This window comes from Colletotrichum aenigma, assembly GCF_013390185.1.
Source record: "Colletotrichum aenigma strain Cg56 chromosome Unknown KSG_Cg56_contig06, whole genome shotgun sequence".
Taxonomy (NCBI): Eukaryota; Fungi; Ascomycota; class Sordariomycetes; order Glomerellales; family Glomerellaceae; genus Colletotrichum; species Colletotrichum aenigma.
Window position 1 is genome coordinate 2020546 of NW_023500912.1, and position 22032 is coordinate 2042577.

The 22032-nt window shown below is 57.3% G+C and overlaps 8 protein-coding genes across 8 annotated transcripts; 5 read left to right on the forward strand and 3 right to left on the reverse strand.

Moving 5' to 3' along the window:
• Positions 1 to 4853: 4853 nt before the first annotated feature.
• RLM1 (Transcription factor RLM1) lies at positions 4854 to 6960 on the forward strand (the record flags this gene model as incomplete). Its single annotated transcript, XM_037324831.1, has 3 exons — positions 4854 to 4909; positions 4979 to 5135; positions 5191 to 6960. The coding sequence occupies 3 exons, from the start codon at positions 4854 to 4856 to the stop codon at positions 6958 to 6960; spliced, it is 1983 nt and encodes a 660-aa protein (XP_037176431.1).
• A 1097-nt stretch (positions 6961 to 8057) lies between these two features.
• Positions 8058 to 8614, forward strand: CGCA056_v009585 (uncharacterized protein; the record flags this gene model as incomplete). The annotated part of the gene is made up of 2 exons (XM_037324832.1): positions 8058 to 8468; positions 8522 to 8614. 2 exons carry the CDS (start codon positions 8058 to 8060, stop codon positions 8612 to 8614), a joined length of 504 nt encoding a protein of 167 aa, XP_037176430.1.
• Positions 8615 to 10882: 2268 nt separating this feature from the next.
• CGCA056_v009586 (uncharacterized protein) lies at positions 10883 to 11485 on the forward strand (the record flags this gene model as incomplete). Its single annotated transcript, XM_037324833.1, has 2 exons — positions 10883 to 10993; positions 11051 to 11485. The coding sequence occupies 2 exons, from the start codon at positions 10883 to 10885 to the stop codon at positions 11483 to 11485; spliced, it is 546 nt and encodes a 181-aa protein (XP_037176433.1).
• Positions 11486 to 11855: 370 nt separating this feature from the next.
• CGCA056_v009587 (uncharacterized protein) lies at positions 11856 to 12626 on the reverse strand (the record flags this gene model as incomplete). The annotated part of the gene is made up of 2 exons (XM_037324834.1): positions 11856 to 12451; positions 12515 to 12626. 2 exons carry the CDS (start codon positions 12624 to 12626, stop codon positions 11856 to 11858), a joined length of 708 nt encoding a protein of 235 aa, XP_037176432.1.
• Positions 12627 to 13805: 1179 nt separating this feature from the next.
• Positions 13806 to 16869, forward strand: ala1 (Alanine--tRNA ligase; the record flags this gene model as incomplete). Its single annotated transcript, XM_037324835.1, has 3 exons — positions 13806 to 13884; positions 14029 to 16640; positions 16693 to 16869. 3 exons carry the CDS (start codon positions 13806 to 13808, stop codon positions 16867 to 16869), a joined length of 2868 nt encoding a protein of 955 aa, XP_037176757.1.
• Positions 16870 to 17139: 270 nt separating this feature from the next.
• Positions 17140 to 18868, reverse strand: CGCA056_v009589 (Protein arginine methyltransferase NDUFAF7-like protein; the record flags this gene model as incomplete). Its single annotated transcript, XM_037324836.1, has 2 exons — positions 17140 to 17349; positions 17408 to 18868. 2 exons carry the CDS (start codon positions 18866 to 18868, stop codon positions 17140 to 17142), a joined length of 1671 nt encoding a protein of 556 aa, XP_037176434.1.
• A 357-nt stretch (positions 18869 to 19225) lies between these two features.
• cys-12 (Cysteine synthase 2) lies at positions 19226 to 20590 on the forward strand (the record flags this gene model as incomplete). The annotated part of the gene is made up of 1 exon (XM_037324837.1): positions 19226 to 20590. The coding sequence occupies one exon, from the start codon at positions 19226 to 19228 to the stop codon at positions 20588 to 20590; it is 1365 nt and encodes a 454-aa protein (XP_037176814.1).
• Positions 20591 to 20933: 343 nt separating this feature from the next.
• Positions 20934 to 22017, reverse strand: tfs1 (Transcription elongation factor S-II; the record flags this gene model as incomplete). The annotated part of the gene is made up of 3 exons (XM_037324838.1): positions 20934 to 20942; positions 21002 to 21754; positions 21877 to 22017. The coding sequence occupies 3 exons, from the start codon at positions 22015 to 22017 to the stop codon at positions 20934 to 20936; spliced, it is 903 nt and encodes a 300-aa protein (XP_037176290.1).
• Positions 22018 to 22032: the final 15 nt, after the last annotated feature.

A 22032-nucleotide genomic window follows, 5' to 3' on the forward strand; every position in this document is an offset into this window, starting at 1 on the left:
AAGAGGTGTACATTGTTCGATGGCTGGCTGACCGGGGGAACGAGATGCGGCACAGCAAAACATGGGTCTTGACGACAGACGACGGGTAGACAGGTCGGGTGGGGGGTTCTTCCTAACGACTGACTTTGCATCACATTGAGTAGATTGGCGAATCGGGCAAAACAGACCTGAACGGGGCGTGTGAGGGGGCACGGGGGAGCATGGAAGGATGCGTGTGTGCCGATGTAACAACGACGAGGAAGAAAAGGGCACAAACAACGATGGTTTTAGCGGCCCAAACCTATGTGCTGCGTATGCGCTGGTTGCTGAAATCACCGATGACTTGCTGATGATGACGAGGTGCCATGTAAGCCAGCGTTGCCTTACAGCCTTAGGAGAAATATGGAACGGAGGGAAAGGCCAAGAGGAGTCAGACGAGGACGACGTGCATGGCCTTGGAAATGTGTGTGGTGGTGGTGTTGGCGGCGGTGATACAGGTTCAAGGCAAGCAAAGCCAGAGCAAGGCGAGGAAATGTCCAGTCAGTTCGGTCGGTTCAGCGACGGGCGACACAATTTACCCACAAAAAAGGTGGTACAGTACGGCAAGGGTGCGGGCTAATTGGCCCGGGACGAAGCAACGACCACACCGTCAAAGTCGCGTGGCTGCGGAGCGTTCTCACGCTAATGCTAAAAATAGGATATTTTTAGAAACTGACCCTTGGGACTGGGATGTGACCTTGACACCGAGGTGTAGTGTAGGGGAGGGGGAGGAGAAGGGCAGCACGACAGGCATATGGAAGGAACATGTGCAGGACTTTCTGCTTCGGCGGCTGCCAATCGGCTTGCGAGGTGCGCCCAGGAACGTTCCTGTCTTGGCCTTTTCCACCGTCGAAACATGCATGGTCGACCTCACACCGTCACAAGGAGAGACAGACACGCAAAGAGAGAAGGCTGTCCTGGCGGTGGAGGAGGATGAGGATGAGGTGGAGGAACCTTTTTTCTTTCGGTTCTCCAATTCTCTTCCCCCTCATCTTGCGAGATGCACGATTGCGTTAGCTCTGATGGAGCTTTGGTCGAACGCCAACGGACCGACCAATCTCGATGGAAGGGGAAATCTCCCGTCGTAAGCTTGGCTCCCATGGTGAAGCAACCAAGTCTATGGAGGCTTTCTCGCTCCGTTGTGGAACCCCCCCGGACAAGTTGGTTTAGCGTCATGTCACTGACGGCACGCCGGCGCTTAACTTAATCATATGGTTATTTCGAATGAACAGGAAAAAAAGGTGGGATGGCGTTTTGGTGACGGGGTCGAGATTGCGACGCCGTTCTCCTCGGACGAATTGTTGAGAAGAGATGGCAAGTTGCTCCGTGTTGGTAAAGTTAGACTGACCGGGGTTGCGTTGAATAGCCTGATGGTATCAAAAAAATAGAGACGAAGATAGTTTGTTGCATGTGAGGATGGACATCCGAGTGGTGGTTACCCTTCTTTCCCTGGGCCGCGTTCTTGGGTCGTCTTTTTCGACGTCTAGTCTTACAGCAACGGTCACAGGCTTGTATGATCGAGGAGCAGCAGTTCCGCAAAAATGATGCTATCTTCATAGGGATCTGAGCGAGGATTGGCGTTTCTGGCAAGATCTCTATCTCTTGGCTTTATTTGTTTTTAGCTTCTTCTTCTTGGCTGTTGTTTTGAACGTTTTCGATGTTTTGACGGGAGGAGCCAGAATGGTAAGACGGAGGCGAGATGCCCAACCAAGGTGGGGAGAGAGGCCGTCTCTCAAAATAAGAGACAGCGGCTCGCGGTGCGAATGGGTGCATGTGGTTCAGGGTTGACAGGGCAATAATGGACGCGGGGTATCGTCGTGGGTGGAGTAGTGTATCTAATTCAAGATGATGGGCGACTGGGTTCGTCAAACCAGGCGCGGGATGTAGACGAGGGTTTTTTGATGGATGTGAAGCGAGATCTACGGGTCAGAACCATGGGAGCGGGCGGACGTTGTCAATGGCCCGGCCGATTGGGGACTCAAACTTACGTTCGGTGGGAAGGCCGGTCCAATGCATGCTGTCATGGTTGGTTCCCTTTTGGAATCAAGGTGACATGCGCACTTCTGGCTCGCCGAAGGAGGGGAGGGGGGTCGAAGGGACCTGGCCCCTCTCACGGGAGGATGAGGGGCCCGTCCGGGGATGGGAGGTCTAGGCAAGCTGGTTATGGAACCAGGAATTTGCGTTGTTTGGTGATGGCCTCGCATTGTCGTCGGCCAGGGGAAGACACGAGGGAAGGGGGGGAGGAGGAAAACAAAGGGGCATTGGAGGGTTTACACAAGTGTTTGTGTCTGAGTGTTTTCCCCCTTCCTCTGACCACAGTCCGCCCGCGCCAAGGGAGAGTGTCGAACTCAATTATCCGACGAGACGGGAAAGCCGTTGAGGGTAGAGATATCGATAACAGGTGAGGTGGTTTCGAATACAGCATGATAAGGTAGGTCTGAGATACCTAGGTAAGGTACCTGACTTGACAAAGGATGGCAGATGGCGGCGGAGCGGCGGTATCGGGTGCCCTGTGCTGCCGTGGCCGTGGCTCTGGCAGCGGCTCTGGTGTGGCATTGGTGTAAGTCAGTCTGTATGCGTGTGACTGTGCCTGGATGCAAGTTTCTCGTTCCTGCGCCGGCGGCGGAAGAGAGGCTCAATCTGCGGCCCGGGCACGTTGTTTGGTGGTGGATGACAGCCTTCCTCCCTCCCTCCCTCCTGGCCGTGGGGCTTGCCCAGCCTTAGGGAGGTTATGCGTTTGTGCGCAGGTAGGTTTGCCCGGGCTGTACATAGTACTGTCGTGAAAGCAGAATCCGTCACCGATGACGGGAATTGGGTTGATGGTGGTGAGTTGAGTGGCTGGCTGGACCACGTACTGCCGCGTACCTACTTACACAAGTCCAGGTAAGGTTCAAGGGGGGAGCCGTCCGGCAATGGCTCCGGTGTCTCGGGCGGATTGGGATTGTCGTTATCGATTTCCGTGGAGCCAGAGTCGAGTTCGAGTCGACTCGAGCGAGTCGACGCCGGCATTGCGATTAATTCTGCCCGCCCGTGGAGCTGCTGCCACCACCGGCGCAAGCTCCTGCTCCTTTGGAGCAGAGGTGAGAGGTTAGCATAGTGCTCTCTGTGTAGAGAGCATAGCATATCGAGAGGTATCCGCAATTAATTGCCAGGCGGCACCGTCACGTCGCACGCACCTCACGTCGGCTAGACGTCAGATGTCTCGACGACACCTGCCACAGGTATCTTTTCTGCAGTGTCTCACTAGCTCTGACGCTGTCGCGATGATGGCCGGTACCTTTCCCGGCCGGGGCTAGTACCTGAGGACCCACCAGACCCTGATACAGTGCGCAGGACATCGGTGGAGATTGCATCTGCACACGGTACGACACATGGGTTCCTTCGCAGGCCTAGACAGTGCGGGCGGCCAGTCTCAGCTCCCATCTCATTCCCTGCCTCCTGAAGTTGTCGTTTCACCAGCGTCCGCAACGGCCACCAGGACCCCCAGTCATAGAACGCACGCACCAAGAGCCTCGCGACCTTGCCCTGTCGGTGGTGGTGAGGACGAAGGTGAGGTGCGAGGTTCAGGTGGAGGGCGGCGGCCGGCTGGCTTCAAGCTTGACGGCGGGCACGGAGACACTCGTCGAGTTTGGGAGCACAGGAGCTGACCGACGGCTGCAAAGTGGAGGCTGCAGGGCCTGGAGACAAGAAGAGGGCCGCTGGCCCGCCATATGCCTGCACACTTGGTACCTCCCTCACCTCACCTCAGTTCTTGCCTTACCCTCACTCTCACTCTCTGCTGCCCGCCTTCAAGACTACCTACCTTACACCGCACCACACCACACCACCAATCGACACCGCGCGCGCACACACACACACAGGTGACAGAGTAAGGTACTGCGTAGGCAAGAAACGGTGCCGGGTACTGGTACTGGAGCACACCCCCCGCCCATTCTTTTTTTCCACGTCCTTTCCCAGTTCGCTCTGCTCCCACGCTTCCCACTCCGTCAAACCCATCCCATCCCATCATCCACCACACATCCCCTTGTCTTTCCATTCCCCTTCCCAAAAGTCATCAAGCTGCTTCTGTGTTTCTACTCTTCTGACTGGCTGATACCCCCTTCCGCTGCAACTGTACCGTACCCTTTACCTAACTACTGCTGCTGCTGCTGCTGCTGCCACCACCTTTTTCTCTTTTTTTCTTTCCCTCCCCTTCCCTCCTTCCTGTCTGTCTTCCCGCGCTCCCAGGAAAAAAAGGTGAACACGATCGCGTCTATTATTAGAATCATCCACGCCAGATTCAGCCCCATCGTCCTGCACCACAACGCCTGTCCATCCCAGACCTGTCGCATCTGCACTTGTAATGGGATCAATGTACGTTCTCTTGACGCATCTTGAGCTGCTCTCCCCTGCTCCAAACCCCAACGCCTGCATCGCTTCAGATCCCCAAGACCCCGGGATGCGCTGCGCTGCCTTGTCCCTGCCCACCCAGCGAACCAGTTCGACTGACGGATCACCAGTTGGGGATTACAGCCCACGAGACAGGCCATTTAGATAAAAGCAATCAGCCCTCCCCGGCCAAACTTCTGCTTTCCGCTCCAGTTGACCAGCCAAGCTTGTTGCTCCGAAAACCGTCACGTTCGCCTCCTCGAGCCTCAACTTGTCTCGCGAGTCACCTCGACAGGATCAGTCGACGCACCGCCTGAGACCTCGCCGCCGCCGCCGCTCTCTTGCCAATCGGTTCGACGTCGTTCACCTCGACCTCAACCTCGACCTCGGCCCGGTACCACCCCCAAACCCCTCCTCTCATATACCATCTACCCGCGCCAGTAGCTCCGTAGAGCGTCCGGGTCAAGATGGGTCGCAGAAAGATTGAGATTAAAGCTATCAAGGATGACAGAAACCGCTCTGTGTAAGCTTGCCACCCCGCGCTCGTCGTGATTTATCGCGGCTCTTGGCTGACCTGTCGCGTCGCATACAGCACCTTTCTCAAGCGCAAGGGCGGTCTGTTCAAGAAGGCGCACGAGCTTTCTGTCCTCTGCTCAGTAGACGTCGCTGTCTTCATCTTTGGCAGCAACAAGAAGCTGTACGAGTATTCTTCCACAGACATGCGAGAGATGATCACCAGATACACATACGTAAGTCGCAGACGAAAGAGCACGTCGCGATCACTAGAGGCTAACCCTCGCGCAGCACGGCGGCCCGAACGAGCACAAGGGCCCCTCTGACTTCAACGGCGGCAACGACGAAGACGAAGATGAGGAGGGCGATGGCACGCCTCCCCACGGAGAGTCAATGGAGCCCCAGATGATCCCCCCTCAGTTCCAAGGACAAGCGCCGTTCCCCCACATGCGACACCACACCCCGTCAGCCTCGCCGCCTATTCCTAATGGCATGCCCTTCCCTCAACACCCCGGGCATCCCGTGCAACGCGGGCATACGCCGCAACCGGGAATGGGATCGCGTCCCGCTTCCAGGCAAGACATCCGCCGCATGGGTCCGAACATGGGCCCTCAGCCCGTCGGCCCTCCTGGATCTCAGCAACCTCCTGTCAACGGTTTCGCCTACATGCCCAACCCGGCCATCTACAACCCGCAAAACCAGCCCAACATGCCGCCTAACATGCCTCACGGAATTCCCCAACATGGCCCTCAGTATCCTCAGTACCCGCCGAACCCTCATCCCCCGCACATGCAGCAGTACATCGAAGAGCAGCGTCGCTCCATGCCGCCCAACTACCCACAACCGCAAGGACCGCCACAAGGCCCAGGACCTCAGGTTTCTCGGATCTCGCCATCTCCGCCGCAGCCTCCCACTCAGCAGTTGCCTCCTCAGCCGCCGCACATCTCACCCCCGCCGCCACAGCCTCAGCAGCTTGAGTCTCAACAGCAGCCGCCGCACCCGTCACCTCAACCTCAGCACCAGCCCCAGCCTCAGCCCCAGCAGCAGCAACTACCGCCGCCGCCGCCGCAACCGCAGGAGACCGCGATGCCGGCCCCAATGGAGCCGCGATCTGAAGCTCAAGATAGACCTCAGCCGCCATTACTGAACACCGACAGTGCTATTAAGAAGCTGCCGCAGCGCAAGCAACACAGCATCTTCACGCCCATTGACGAAAACCGCTCCATTCTTTCCCAGCATTTGGCCTCATTTGCCTCCGATCAAAGCAACGGAAAAGGTCCTCAGCTGCCAGACCAGGCGAACATCAAGATTGAAGGCAGCCGCTCCCAATCTGTTGATGTCGGCGCTGTCTCTAGGACCAATGGATCTACCTCGTCTCCACCTTTGCCTCAGCGCGCCACCTCCACGTCGCTAAACAAGACTCGCAACATTTCCGTGTCGTCTATCCCAGAGACAACGTTTACTCCACCTTCTCGCACCAATAGCATGAAGATTGGAGGTGGTGCGCGTCCCCGTTTGAGGGTGGAGATTCCCGACGAACCTTCGGATGGCGGTAGCGCAACTGCCGAGTCAAACTCTCCTCGCAACTCGACAGATGCTACATCCCAGACAACTCGGCGCCATGCATCCGATTCGCACTCTTCCGGTATGGTGCTGCCACCGCCATCCCCGTCCGCCCAGACGCTCCTGTCAGCCGGTGCCACGGGCCCTCCCAACCCGTTTGCTCGGCCGCCGCCGCAGCAAAACAACAACAACAACATGAACAGCAACATGAACATCGACACGCCCGTCTCTGCTCTTCCCTCCCGATTCCTGAACAATGAATTCCTCCCAAGCCCGAGCAGCTTCTACCCCGAGTGGTACTCGCGCGGTGGCAGTGACAGCAACACTCTGCCTAGCCCATTGAATTTCGCGACTCCTGTGGTTGGCTCAGGTCCCAGTTTTCTGAGGGACGACAATGCCACCAGCACCAAGCGCAAGAGTCCCGAAATCAGCGCAACCGGGCCCCACGATGGGCCCGACGTTGGCAACGAGCCCAAGAGGGTCAGGGTTGACTCTTAAAGCTTTGATATCCCTTCGTCTTGCCGCATTTCTGTACCATCTTACCTGCATTCTGGCCTCCTTCAGACCAAATATGGAGTGCATTTGGTTCTATGATACCTCTTTCCTTTCATTTCACGGCATTAGCGTCACGCAGGGTCTTTTAGTCCACGTTCTCTTCTATGTCTGGTGGATTACCAAGCTGCATTGTACAGGCGCAAAAAGGGACACGGACAAGTATTGTTTTATTTTGATTTTTAATCTTTTGTTTCTGTTTGGGAGGAAGGTTCTCATCCTCGAAACGGCTCATGGGATTTGATGTGCACATGGGACATATGTGAGATGATCAAAGGCAGGAAGAGAGGAGGATCCAGGGGCGTTTGGTGTTTTATTGTAGATTATCTAGGCAGTGGTTGGTTGGCCAGTTTGAATGAGTGTTGATCTGAAATATTCTATGTGTTCCTTAATGACGTGAGCTATGACCTGCCGGGCCAAGATCATGAGAAGCCACTAGGTGGGTGGCTACCGATTGGCCACGCCCTTGTTCACGCAGTGATGCACGTCCCGCTGGACTCGGGAAAGACTTGGACACAAAACCCTGCAGAGGGGTCTTTTGAAGCGAGAGGCCGATGTTGCTCATAAGCGAATGAATGTCTGGCGGCAGGTATGGGCTTCTGTTCAAACTACCCGCTAACAACAATCGAATATTGGAAGCGGGAGGAACTCCCACTTTAACCAACTCCTCGGTAGCGTCATGACGTAGTGGAACCGCAATGACATTCCGGCTTTTCTGAACAAGCATCATTTATCTGACAATGTACACACCAGCAGCCAAAAGGCGACGGCTCGATGATGCAAGCAACACGCTACGGAAGCCATTCAAGTCACCGGCGCTAGTGCGCGACCGCGACGCGGCAGCGGGAGACGCTACCGAATTGTCGCGACGAACAGGTGCGGTCGATACAAACTCATCGTCGACCCGGTGCGGCGGTAGCGCTACGGGTACCACGGCACAAAGGAGCGGGATCCAGCTCACGACCCCCGCCAAGCAGCTCAGCACGCCCACCCGTCGTCCGTTCAGCTTATCGCGACCTCAGCGCGGAGTCTCACCCTCGCCTATGAGAAGGACAGGCGACGGCACATCGACGGGTATTAGGACTGCGCGAGATGTGGCGGGCCGCGAGGAGATCATCAGACAGGCGGAGCGGATCCGAGGAGGACGGGCCGGAGCCGGGTCCGAGACGGACGAGGAGCTGGTCGTGCTGATTGCGAAGTGGAGGGCGGCGAGCCGGCAGGCTGCTGAGGAGGTGTTTGAGACGTCCAAGGAGAGGGTTCAGAGCATGGGTGGGATGAAAGCTTGGAGGAAGACGAGGAGGGAGGAGCAGAAGAGCTTTTTGGAACGGATGATGGAGGAGGAACCTAAAAGAGATCGAGATGGGGATACCGACAAGGAGGATGAGAACTCACCAGACAACGTCGGAGCCGAGAATGACGGAGACAGAGACGACAGAGACGAGGATGAAGACGAGGTGAGACTTTCTGATCCAATGGAGGAGACACGCGGGTAACTGACATGTTGCAGGAGTTCACTCTGGGAACGATGCTGAAGAGCATGAATATTGATTTCGAAGTCATTGGCTACGACGAGGATACCGGATGGTGGAGGGACGGCTGAGCGACAAGCTTGCCACACGCGGGCTTCGTCTGCTCGCCAAGACTGCACCCCGCGACAAACGCCTTCCGTGACGTTCCCGCGCTCGGAGCAGCCCGACATTTAGCTCTAACTCGAGATCCTTCCCGAAGATTTTACGTTGGTAGAGGAAAGTGGCTATCTCGACTTTGTTTGTTCCATCTTGAAGATGGGATTGGTTGGGCAGATGCTACAGTTACGGCAGAAAGGGCCCGAGACCAAACCACCTAGTGAACCGCGGAATCGGTCGAGGTGGATTGAGTTTTTCAAGCATAACGCGGGCAACGGGGTCTGTTGCTAATTAGCTCCGGCAGAACAGCCCTACGTCGTCGAAGTGGAGGGGCGCGGAAAACGAGATGAAAGGGAAAGTGCGCACAACAACTCTATTCTTTCCACCTTTCCGCCTGTGCCTGTGTATGTGTCTGTGCCTGTGCTTTTCGGCAAGCGGTTAGGTATGGTGCTGCTGCTGCTGCTCGTCGACTGGTGCTGCGGCCCCTCCCCCATCTCGCCTTGAAGAGGAGAAGGCTTGGACGAGCAGGTTGATCACGCCAGGGTCTCCCGGATCTGCTACGTGCCTTACTTCAATCAAGCTTCGCCTTACGCTCGTCTAAGCCTTATCTTGCTCATCAGGGTCATGCGGCTGGCTACTGGTGGTATGCACCAGCCTGGGCCATATGAGAATCGGAACTCGGGTTCTACGCAGCAAGAGACCACCTTACTAGCGCTGGGTTGCTGATTACATGCAGACACACGTCCCCTTCGTTCTCGCCTCCTCTCTGCGTCTCTGAACCATGCCCAGCTGATGATGGCACCGTGGCTGACGCAGCCGATGATCCGATCTTCCTGTCCATTCGGCATGCATCAGCGGTGGTCAGTGTGTTATTAAGACCACAGGAGGCCTGTTAATGTCTCCGATTCTGGCGGCCGGTGGTGATTACTCAGTGCCCTGTTCGGCGTGGGCGATGCGGGAGAATATCGCGAGTGAGGCCATAATCAGCGACTCAGCGAGGGGCAGAAAGGGTTTCCGCATCGTCTTCGCTCCGAGGAGGGAATACTACGGTATGTGACGGCATCTACAACAAAGCTGCCGACCAATGACTCTCGTCTGGAACCATCAGAAAAAGAGAGGTGCAAAGGTGTAAGCACCAGTGGGTTTCCAAGCGTTGTGGATCTGTTCGTGGGGATATTAGGCCGTCTTGTCGAGTATATACATCCGCCTCCCGGTGGTGTTTCTGGTCGTTATTTGGGCTCGACTGGCTGGCTGCTGGCCGCGGTCAGCGACAAACACGGCTGAACGGCTTCGAACTTCGCAACGTCGGGCGCAGAGTGTATCGTGTTTGCCCTGTTGTCGCCGGTCCGCTGGGCGATGGGCGACAGCGACCGTCTTGTGGTCTCTGTTGCTGCCTCTAAGCCTCGCCAGGTCGTCGGACCCGAGAGGGATGAAACGGTTCTGATGCATCAGCGCTGCCGCAGATCAGGCACGTACCGGTCGGTCATCGTCACGCCTAGCACCCGCTCCCCGACAAGCTTCGCCAGAACGGCAGGTTGGCGGCTCGTAGGGGAGATCTCTGCCCCACCTTTCCTGTCAGACAGGCCAATGAAAGACGGGTTTCCGAGAGGTAGCCAACCCGGAAACACCATAATCAACATCCAACCACCCCTTTCCCCACAGAATACCTGCCTTTACTATGGAGCACACTCAGTACCGCAGTAGAGAAGGGAAGAGAGTTAACCATGCGATGGAGCAAAACCCAAAAAAAAGTTGGCCGACCACAGCGCGCCCGCCTGGGCGAGCACCACCTCTGCACCCGCACCCAACCCCATGTCCGAGAGCAAGAAGAGACGGGGGTTGTTTTGTATGGGTGGCTGGTTTGCTCGGTTCCAGGCCCTGCCTGTTCCCTTCCTCGCCCGTCAAATAAGGTCCTCGACTCTCTTTCGCGTTCGTCTTTTTTAGTTTTCCTGCTTGATTCAAATAAATCACCTCCCGCATCAACTGAATTCTTGGCGCTAGTCTTGAACACTACTTTGACATCCCACGAACCAAACATCGTCCCCTCCCCAATCCGACTTTGTTGGTTCCCATCCGGCGTAGTTGATCTGCGGCCCACTTCCATCACATTAACAACAGGCGTCTACAAGCCACGCTCGACGACAGCGAAGTAGCGGGATCGTTGACTGGCTTGGCGAAGGGAAGGATTGGAAAGGAGGAATAAGGGCGACGATCGCTACTTTTTATAACACACTTCACACATCATGAGCGCCTACGCCATGTTGGACGCTCGTCAAACCGTCGTTAACGCCAACGACTTGCCTCCCGGTTGGGTCATCCAGAATGGCCGTGCTATTCCATGGTGGTACAGCAGGGTAAGTTTATCGAAACGCTGTTTATCGCCGAGACAAATTATCTAACGTACATTGCAGACAGGCGTTATCGTCAAGTGGTCCGTCTTCCTAGGCCTCACAACGCTCTTCGCCGCGTTCCTCATCATCGGCTACATGCACGGCAAGAGGCGACTCAAGAAGGGTCTCCTCCCTCTCGGCTACCACCGCTGGCTGTTTAGCAGAGCCCAGCTCGCCCGCGTCGACAGCCGCTACGCCTGGCCGCAGGCGACGTACAACAACTACCGCCCCGAGTACTACCAGCAGCAGCAAGGCTACTATGGGATGCAGGGCATGCCGCCCCCAACGTACGACCCCAACGCCGCGAGGCCGCCCATGTACGCTCCCCCCGATGGAGGCTCCAAGGTCGACCCGTCGCAGGAGTACGGCATCACCCCGCCCCCGGGCCCGCCTCCGCCGCCCGCCGCCATGCCGGCAAACCACACTGGCCAGTCGTATCCTTACAGGGCGCAGTGATTTGGTGTTTCGAAAGGAAAGCGTGTATGGCGTAGCGTCGGTGAAGAGGAAGAAGAAGCATTTGCTGGTTCAAGATGAGACGATGAAGTTGGCGAGCAGAATCATGATGAAAGACTACTTTGTATTTTCTCACGCACTCAGAGGCTGGATGTCCAGTGCGATTGCGAGGCTCAACGTCTCGGTATGATGACTATAACTGTTGTAAATCGTACAAAGCAGTAACCATGACAATAAGATCAAAAAATGATACCATAAAACGCCTCGCTGGCCCGGCTACTGGTGCCGATTTGCCCCGCCTTACAGCCGTGGATATCGTTATGTGTATATATACGTAGGTACTCAAATGTTTACTTGCCTGGAAAGGTGCTTGCTAGTCCATGTCCATGGCATCGGGGTCGTATTCTACAGGTGCCGAAGCCTGAGGGGCGGATACGAATTCGGCGGGCGGGGGAGGAATGTGTTGTTGGGGAATAAACGGCGGGGGCATCTGCACCGGCTCGCCTTTGCCCTCACGTTCGAGACGCTGTCTCTCACGCATGCGGGCACGAGACTCGACGATGGCCTTGCGGACGCTGTCTTGCTCTTGGGGAATAGTCAGCGACGTGGGCTCGTTGTAGAGGACCATCTGCATGCCAGCGAGTTGGCCTTCGTCGTTGGCGAGGATATGAGGGGGAATGCGAGTGGCGCGCAGGTGCTTCTCAATATCCGGCAGGAAGACCAGTTTGCCCTCTTCGGGTTCGCTCTCAGACGAAGACAGCTCGTCGTCAATATCGTAGATGTAGACCTTGTACTTTGAGTCGTCAAGCTGCATCACCTCATCATCTGCAGGGGGTTTGCGGTCACGGCGGCGACGAACGCTGTGCGGTGTGCTTGATGGTGTTGCTGACGGAATGACGTCTGGGGATGCATTTGATGCGGAGGCGATGGGATTCTCCACGGGAACGTAGAGCTTCTGGCCATTCTTCTCTGCATAGGAGTCAGCACTGCATGTTGCAACAAAACTCAATGGGAGGGAAAACTGTGGCTTACCCAAATTCAAGAGACTGAGTCTCTTGGACAACCGCTCATTGTCCTGAGACTCGGCCTTCCTCTTGCGCCTCAACTGCCTCGTCTGTTGATGTTGGTGCTGGTCCGCCTCCATGGCGTGGGCATCCAGGGCGTGGGAGGGCGATTGGGCCCCGTGCAACAGCATTTTAGGGGCGGCTGCTTCTAGAGCCCGGGTCTCGCTGGAACTTTTTCTTCCCGCCTCGCCAACTTCCTAACCCCGTTCAAAACTCGAACCGCAACTGCCGACCCGGGACGACGACAACGAACCAGACTCGACGAGAATGTTCAATTAAACGCAGAGCTCGAGCCCGGCCACTAGGATCGCAGCACGGAGAGACACAACGAAAAACGCAGCGTGGGACAACGGACGCCGCAATCGGGTGCGCGCGGAGGTGTGAAGAGGAATACGCTGACCGCTGAGCTGGTTTTCCCGAAAGGTGGGTGGTGTGGAAAAGGGAATATCCCGTCGCAAAGCGTAAGCTCGAGTGAGTTCAGGTCGACGGGCGGAAGGCCAGGGCCAAAGAGAGGCGATAAGAAACCCGACACCGGCGAAGGTTCAAGGCGGATATACGTCCGGCTGGGCCTGGATTTCGACAAGGCGTTTCTCTGCTGAAAGGAGCTCGGTCACTTGTGGCTACAGCTGAAGGGTCGTTGTTCGTTCTCGAGAGGAGCTGGAGTGAGGAAAAGAGGAGACAATCGACGGTTGCGTCGGGATCGCAATCCGCTGGTGGCCTTTTGTGGTATTTGAGGGGGAATGACCAGAGCTGCTGTGCTCGTGCTAGGGGCGCGTTCGCTGGCGCGGAGCTGCAGCCATGGGGGACAGCTGGGGAGGAGCAGGAGCTCTGGCGCTTTTGTACCGCATTTGACTCATTCGACTTCTTGTAGAAGTTTCTACAAAAGCGCCGAAGCAACCCCCTCGTCAGCTACCGCCCTGCACCACCACCCGCTCCCGCACGAGCAGCAGCCCAGTGTCCCGCTATCGCTGCCGTCGCTGCCCCTCCTACCCCAAGTCCGAGGCAATGCACCAAGCCCAGCATCAGCACCAGCTGCAGCACTAACAAGCTCGTCCCGCAACAAGAGTCACACCCGCCGCGCCGGCGACCCTGATATTTCGCCTTCTCCCACCACTCCCTCCACCACCGCCAGTCTTCGCACGAGAACGCCGGTCAGATTCCAGACGAACACCGTCACGCCTCCGTCTGGACTAATCGCATCGAGGGTTTTCCCCTGGCAGAGGTGCTTTTCTTCTTCCCCGACTTCCTCTACTGCAACCATGGCTGAGCAGCAGTGGCCCGGCGCCTTCGTGCGCAAGACTTTCTTCGACTTCTTCGAGAAGAGGGGCCACACCATTGGTACGATATCACCACACTCCCACCAACAACACCATGATGCTGCATCGCGCACATGTCTGCGCTGATCATGCAATGCCTCTTCCTCCGTTGCATCCTTGTGATTGTACCAGTTCAATCAGCTAACCTCCGCCTTTATCGCTGCAGTGCCCTCCTCCTCCGTCGTCCCTCACAATGACCCCACCTTGCTCTTCACCAATGCGGGCATGAACCAATTCAAGCCCATTTTCCTCGGAACGATCTCCAAGGCCGATCCCATGTACACTCTGAAGCGTGCGGCCGACTCTCAGAAGTGCATTCGCGCCGGCGGCAAGCACAACGACCTTGACGATGTCGGCAAGGACAGCTACCACCACACTTTCTTCGAGATGTTGGGCAACTGGTCTTTTGGCGACTACTTCAAGAAGGAGGCAATTGAGATGTCCTGGGAGCTTCTCACCAAGGTCTACGGACTCGACCCCGCTCGTCTGTACGTCACCTACTTTGAGGGCAACCCTGCCATGGGTCTCGAGCCGGATCTGGAGGCGAAGAACTTGTGGCTGTCTGTCGGTGTCCCCGAAGATCACATCCTGCCTGGTAACATGAAGGACAACTTTTGGGAGATGGGCGACCAAGGCCCTTGCGGTCCTTGCAGTGAGATTCACTACGACAAGATTGGCGGCCGCAACGCTGCGAGCTTGGTCAACATGGACGACCCTATGGTTGTGGAGGTCTGGAACAACGTTTTCATCCAGTTTGACCGCCAGGCCGACAAGAGCTTGAAGTCCCTCCCCGCTAAGCACGTCGACACTGGTATGGGCTTCGAGCGTCTCGTCTCTGCTCTCCAGAACACCGTCTCCAACTACGCCACCGACATCTTCACCCCCTTGTTCAAGAGGATAGAGGAAGTTACTGGTGCTAGGCCATACACCGACAAGTACGGCGCTGACGACACTGACGGCATTGATACTGCTTACCGTGTCATTGCCGACCACATTCGTCTCCTCACCTTCTCCATGTCTGACGGTGCTGTTCCCAACAACGATGGCCGCGGATACGTCGTCCGCAGAGTCCTCCGCCGTGGTGTCAGATATGCCCGCAAGTACTTCAACGCCGAGATTGGCTCCTTCTTCTCCAAGATCCTCCCTGCGCTCGTTGAGCAGATGGGTGAGCAGTTCCCCGAGATTGTCAAGAAGCAGCAGGACATCAAGGAGATTCTCGACGAGGAAGAGGAGGCTTTCGCCCGTACTCTGGACCGCGGCGAGGCTCAGTTCGAGAAGTACGCAAAGGAAGCTCTCAAGAAGGGCGAGAAGAAGCTCTCCGGTGCTGTCGTATGGAGGTTGTACGACACTTTCGGTTTCCCTGTTGATCTGACCAAGCTCATGGCTGAGGAGCGCCAGCTCGAGATTGACGAGGACGAGGTGAAGGAGGCCCAGGAGAAGGCCCGTGAGGCTAGCAAGGTCGTCAAGAGCGCTGTTCAGACTTTCGCCAAGCTCAACGTCCACCAGATTGCGGAGCTCGAGAAGGAGCTCAACGTCGCGAGGACAGACGATGAGGCAAAGTTCGGCAAGGGCGATGCCAAGAGCAAGGTGCAGGTCATCTACGATGGAAAGGGTTTCGTCAAGTCCACCAAGGACCTCGCTGAGAAGACCCCATTGGGCCTGCTTCTCGACAAGACGAACTTCTACGCCGAGTCCGGTGGCCAGGTTGCTGACACTGGCCGCATCGTCATTGACGATGTTGCCGAGTTCAAGGTTCTTGACGTTCAAAACTTTGGAGGGTACATCGTCCACAACGGTTACCTCGAGTACGGCGCTCTGTCCTCCGGTGATGAGGTTATCTGCGAGTACGACGAGCTGAGGAGATCTCCTATCCGCAACAACCACACCGGTACTCACGTTTTGAACCACTCTTTGCGTGAGGTGCTCGGCGACGATATTAACCAGAAGGGATCTTTGGTCGACAACGAGAAGCTGCGTTTCGACTTCTCGCACAAGACTGGAGTGACGATCCCCGAGCTCAAGAAGATTGAGGAGTTCTCCAACACCTACATCAAGCAAAACGGCAAAGTCTACGCCAAGGAGGTCGACCTCGACCTTGCCCGCGGCATCGAGGGTGTCCGTGCTGTCTTCGGCGAGACCTACCCCAACCCTGTCCGCGTCGTCTCCGTTGGTGTCGATGTTGATACCATGCTCGCGAACCCCAAGAACCCAGAGTGGCGCAAGTACAGTGTCGAGTTCTGCGGCGGAACCCACGTTGAGTCGACTGGTCTCATCAAGGACCTCGTCATCGTCGAGGAGAGCGGTATTGCCAAGGGTATCCGCCGCATCATCGCCTACACCGGCGACGCTGCTCACCAGGTCCAGCGCGAGGCTGTTGAGTTCTCCAAGAAGCTGGACGCCCTTGAGGCCCTGCCTTTCGGCCCCGGCAAGGAGCAGGAGATCAAGACCACGCAGCACGCCCTGAACCAGCTGACCATCTCCACCCTCACCAAGGAAGACATCAAGAAGCGCTTTGAGAAGATCGTCAAGGCCGTCACGGATGAGCAGAAGAAGCGTCAGAAGGCCGAGGCCAAGACCGCTCTGGACACCGTTGTTGGCCACTTTGACAAGAACAAGGACTCGAAGTGGTTCGTTGGCCGGCTCCCCATTTCGGCCAACGCCAAGGCTATCGGTGAGGTTGTCAAGCACTTCCAGTCCAAGGACAAGGAGCGCTCTGTCTACCTGTTTGGCGGTAGCAAGGACGAGGGCGCGGTCGCCCACGGTGTCTACGTTGGAACGGTAAGTTGACCATATTCTTCTTATATGAGCACCAGGCTAATTCAAGTAATAGCACCTTTCATCCCAGGGCGTGACTGCTGAGCAATGGGCTACCCAGGTCAGCGGAGTAATCGGAGGCAAGTCCGGCGGTAAGGAGCCTGTCCGCCAGGGACAGGGTACCAACGCCGAGAACATTGATGAGGCTGTTGCCACCGCTGAGAAGTGGCTCAAGGAGAAGCTCAACATCTGAGCACGATAAAGATATTCCCGCTGGATGCCGTGGGCGCATGTCGGCAACCAATTCACTTTTGTTCAGGAACTAGACGGATAAGGCATATGGGTGGAAAGGTTATGTTGTGCACCCGTCAGGGCACACAGGAGTAGTTTGAAGAGATATCAAAAGCAGTTCCTCTCACACACGTTTACGGCATCAAGACGAAAAAGGTTAAACGTGTCATCGCAGAAAGAGTTTCCACGGCCCACGGGGTATATGTCCTTTTTCTCTATACAAGGTCGTTGTTTATACAGTGACCAGAACACTGGCGTTCTGGTAGTAGCTCAGAAGGGGGTTCTCCCCGCTGCGCGTTTGGGTGTCTTCGAGGAACGCCCAGCGCTTCATGAAGTCGCCGTGCGACATTAGTCTCGTGAGCTTACCCGTGATGGCCTGGTACACGGTCTCCATGACATGGAAGTCTGTGGGGAACATGATGTCAAAGTAGCCCTGGTGAACCTGCGGGTTGATTAGCATTGTCTCGGCCACCATCGGGGTTCTTGTCCTAAAAGCTCACCAAAGGCGTCGTGACGGGCACCGTCTTCCGCTCGTAACGAGTCTGGACAACAGGCGCATTGAGACCCGGGATGGCGTCCGGGAGGGAGTGGAAATCGCTCGTCACGAGACGATGCGCCGGGAAGTACTTCTCCAGCACATCGAAGAACTGCATCAGCCGGGTGGGCACGTACTCCGCCTCCGAGAGGTTGGGCATCAGAGGCATGCGGGACTTTAGATTGCGCAGGAGACGGTTCGCCGGGTACGGTGTCGGATACCGGCCGCCCGTGGCGGCGTCGCGCACGCGGAGGAAGCGGGCGAGGACGGGGTCCAGGTCCGGGGAGTAGAACTCGTAAAAGTCGTTGTCGCCGTCGACCAGGACGGAGCCCTGCAGCGGCTCTTCGGTCGCCAGGTCGTAACGCACGCAGTCGTGGGAGAAGTTGTCAAAGACCTCCATGGCTACGAAGAAGCACGGCGACGGGACTCTCTCCGACCATGAGAAGATGGACTTGTTGATGATCTCCACCTTTGAAGCGTGGCCCCTCGAGTCGGCGGTGGACAGCAGGTGGTGCTTCTGCAGCGACGCCAGGGCCGGCGAGATCTCGATGATGCGGTACTGCGTGCGGGCGTACACCTGCGGGTCGAGGTCGCGGATGTAGTCGAGGATGTTGAGCATCAGCGTGCCGCGGCCGGCGCCCATTTCGTAGATGATGAGGTCGTGGTAGGGGTACGTCGTCAGGCGGTAGTTGGACACGAGGTACCGCGCGATGGCCTCGCCGTAGTACGGCCGGAACAGCTCCGTGGGGGTGTGCCACAGCGGCCGGGCGTCGTTGACCCCCTCGCGCTCGTCGAGGTCGTCCTCGAACTCGGTGTACCTCCTGCCCAGCTCGCGGTAGAACTGCGGCTCGTCCTTGAAGGCGGGGAAGTCGAAGGGCTGGCCGGGGGAGAAGATGACGGCTTGTTTGGAGAAGTATCCGTACGCCGGGTTGTACAGGCTGTCCTCGATGAAGTCGCGCGTGAGCATCTTGACCTTGCGCGGGCGGGTGGAGCGGGCGGCCAGTTCGGCGGAGGTCAGGGTCGGATACGTATCGAATTCTTCGGTGCGGTCGCTGGGGAAGAGGGATGTGCGCTGCTGCCATTTGGACTCGTTTGTCCGCTCGCCTCTAGGTTGGGACGTCTTGACGGCGTAATGCCGCCGTTGCTGTTGTGGTTGTGCTGCGGCGGCGGCATTCTGGGTGTTGTGACGGAGGGTCGGCAGAGAGCCGGCGGCGGCGGCGGCGGCGGTGGTGGTGGTGCATTGCCTGCGGGATTGACATGCCGGGCGGCGGAAGAGCTCGCGGAAGAGGCGGGTGACGAGAGGAGAGTCCATCCCGGAGGTGAAGGGAGATTTGCGGCGGTGAGACGGGCGTTTCCAGCTCGCGGGCCGTAGGAAGAGGTCAACAAACTGCCCAAAATCGCAAATCGTCGGCTCCTCATTTGGCATGGGGGGTTCAGTGTTCGGGACATGGCCCGAGCTCCTTGTTGGACGGGGCAGCTGTTAATCCGCCGATAGTGTGTGGCAGGCTTCAGCCAGGGCACTAGCTCTGAGTCGCCTGGAACTGCAGATTGAGGCTGAGAGCAGGGGTCCAATAGAGCTTAAATGACATCACATTTTAGCGGGCTGGTCCCCTGTAGTGGGAGATGGTCAAAATTCATGCGCACGCGACCGTCTGTTTGGTTTTTTGACCAGTGACTCGCCAGCTCCGAGACCGCAACAACACACATCTCGAAAGAGAGAGAGAGAGAACACAAGAAAGGTTGTTGCGGCAGACAATGGAGAAAGACACATGACGCAGACAACATGTCTCTAAGCAATCATCCAAAAGCCTACGGCTCTGCCGCCCTGGCGCTCGCCTTTACGGCCGGCATACTCGTCACGTTGGGCTTCAAGGACTTTTACCCGGACCTCGAGCGCCGCTACCAGCGCCGCCGCACACGAAGGAGGGAAACCGGCGGCTCATCTACGGATCCCTCTAGACGAAGCAGTGCTTTTTGGGGACCGCCGGTGCAGCTGGAGGATCATGAATCGGGGTCGGACGCGGACGCCGCGGCGCTCGGCGCATGGAACCCGCCCCTCATCGCCGAGGGCGTCGCGGGGGCCATCGGGAACACGCCGCTCATCAAGATCCGATCTCTAAGTGAGGCCACGGGACGCACGATCCTCGCCAAGGCCGAATTCCTCAACGCCGCGGGAAACACGCCCAAGGACCGTGTCGCGCTGTCCATGATCGAGGCCGGGGAGGCATCCGGCCTGCTTGTTCCTGGGCGCGGGGACACCATCTACGAGGGAACAGTCGGCAGCACGGGCATCTCGCTGGCGACTCTCGCACGCTCAAAGGGATACCGCGCGCACATCTGCATGCCCAACGACATGGCTATGGAAAAGGTCGACCTTCTCCGCCACCTCGGCGCGACGGTCGAGCGCGTGCCGCCCGCCCCCATCGCATCGCCTGAACACTTTGTCAACCTCGCCCGCCAGCGCGCGGCCGAGCACGCCGCCAAGGCAGGCGACGGCAGCGTCGGATTCTTCGCGGACCAGTTCGAGAGCCCTCACAACTTTGCCGCGCATCTCGCTACTACGGGACCGGAGATCGTCTACCAGACTGGCGGCAGGCTCGATGCCTTCGTGGCCGGCGCGGGGACGGGAGGCACCATTGCGGGCGTCGCCAAGTACCTGAAGGAGGAAGCCAAGGTGCCGGGGCTGCAGGTCATCCTGGCGGATCCCCAGGGCAGCGGGCTCTACAACAAGATCCGCCACGGCGTCATGTACTCCAACACGGAGAAGGAGGGCACGCGGCGCAGGCAGCAGGTCGACACGATTGTGGAGGGCATTGGAATCAACCGCATCACGGAGAACTTCGAGGCTGGACGGGAGTTGGTTGACGACGCGATTAAGATCACGGATGAGCAAGCGTGTCGCATGGCGCGGTGGTTGGTGGAGAACGACGGCATCTTCGTCGGCAGCAGCAGCGCTGTCAACTGCGCCGCGGCGTGCGTTGCGGCTTCGCGTTTGCCCAAGGGGAGCCAGGTCGTCACCATCCTCTGCGACTCGGGCACCAGGCATCTCAGCAAGTTTTGGAAGCATGTGGCGGAAATGGGTCTCGAGCAGGACGAACACTCGGCTGATTTGTTCTCCGCTCTCAAGATCGATCCCGCAAAGAAATGAAGAATGTGTACATGATCAATGCCAATGAGACGACGACTCGATGATTCTTAGTAGTCTTAAGATGAATCTATCGAAACCCTCCTCTAGAGTGCAAATCCCCTCGATATGAGCACACCGTAAGAAGCAAGAATGATTGCCCAAGCTTTTGTTTCCGGGGCGTAAGAACGGCTTAAAGCAATGAAAAAGGAGGCCACATTTCCTCATCCCCAACTCCGAACCAACCGAACCGTACTTTCCGAGTGCCAAATGCAAGACCGCCCGTGCTCAGTAACGGGGTATACGCGAAAACACGCCGTCAAGTGGATAAAAAAGAATCGAAACCTCCGCAGCTACGGTTACCGGCTTAAGAAAACTGGAGGCATTGTTAGTCGGTGTCCGCATGAAACATAACAGCCAAGGAATAAGGCTTACCTTCCAGCGGTTACCGCAGACAGTGCATTCACAGAAGGTGGTCATAGGCTCATCAGCACTGCGCGTCTGCGCTTGACTGTAGCTGACCTTCTTCTGCTTGCACTTGCCGCAAGTCAGAGCATCACTGATACTCTTCTCCGCCATGGGAACCTGCGCCTTCTTCATGTTCTCCTCTTGGAGCAAGTTCTCCTTCTTGCGCTGCTCGGCAGACTTGAGCTCCTCCTGCGTCATCGCGACGAAGCGATCGGGAGTGATCTTGCCCTCCATAACATTCACACCAAGCTCCTTGTTGGTCTTGACCTTGAGGTTGGAGAACAGAGATCTGACCTTCTCCTTATAAGGAGCGCCGACACCCTTGAAGTGGGAGAAGGCGGCAGCCTCGACAGCGACAGCCTTAGCGAGGACGTCAGCGACAGATGCTGTGGAGCGGTAGGCGAGGCCGTTGTAAAGGAGCTCGATGCAGGCGTCGCGAACGCTGTCGCCAGTGCGCTTGGTGTCGGCGCCATCTTCCTTGGCACGGCGGTTCTCGGCGTTGCCCTTGAAGGGCTCCTTGGAGCTGCCGGAGGACGAGGGCTTCGGGGCGCTCGCGGTCGTGGGGGAGGGCGCGGCAGGGGAAGATTGCTTCTTGAGCTTGCCCTGCTTCTCCGCCTCGACGAGCTTCTTCCACTTGTGAACCAACTCGGTCGCGGCGCGGGCGATATCCTTGTTCGAGTTCGACCGAAGCTTGCCGACGAAGACACCAGCGCGGGTGGCCTAGGCGATTGTTAATTCCTTCCCAAGCGACAAATACTTGCTTTCATCTTATCGCGAGATAATATGAGAGGCAAAAAAAACCGGATGGGCGATTTTTTTTTTAAGGTGTGATGATGACGTACTCGAAGCATCTCCTCGGTAGGAGCGGCCTCCTTCTTGAGGCGCTCAAGAAGAGCCAAGGCCGAAGAAGGCGGATCGTTGGCCTGAACGGTCTTGTTGAGCTGCTTGATGCTCGACTCAAGCTCGCGCTGATCCATCGTCATGGTGGGCGATTGTGC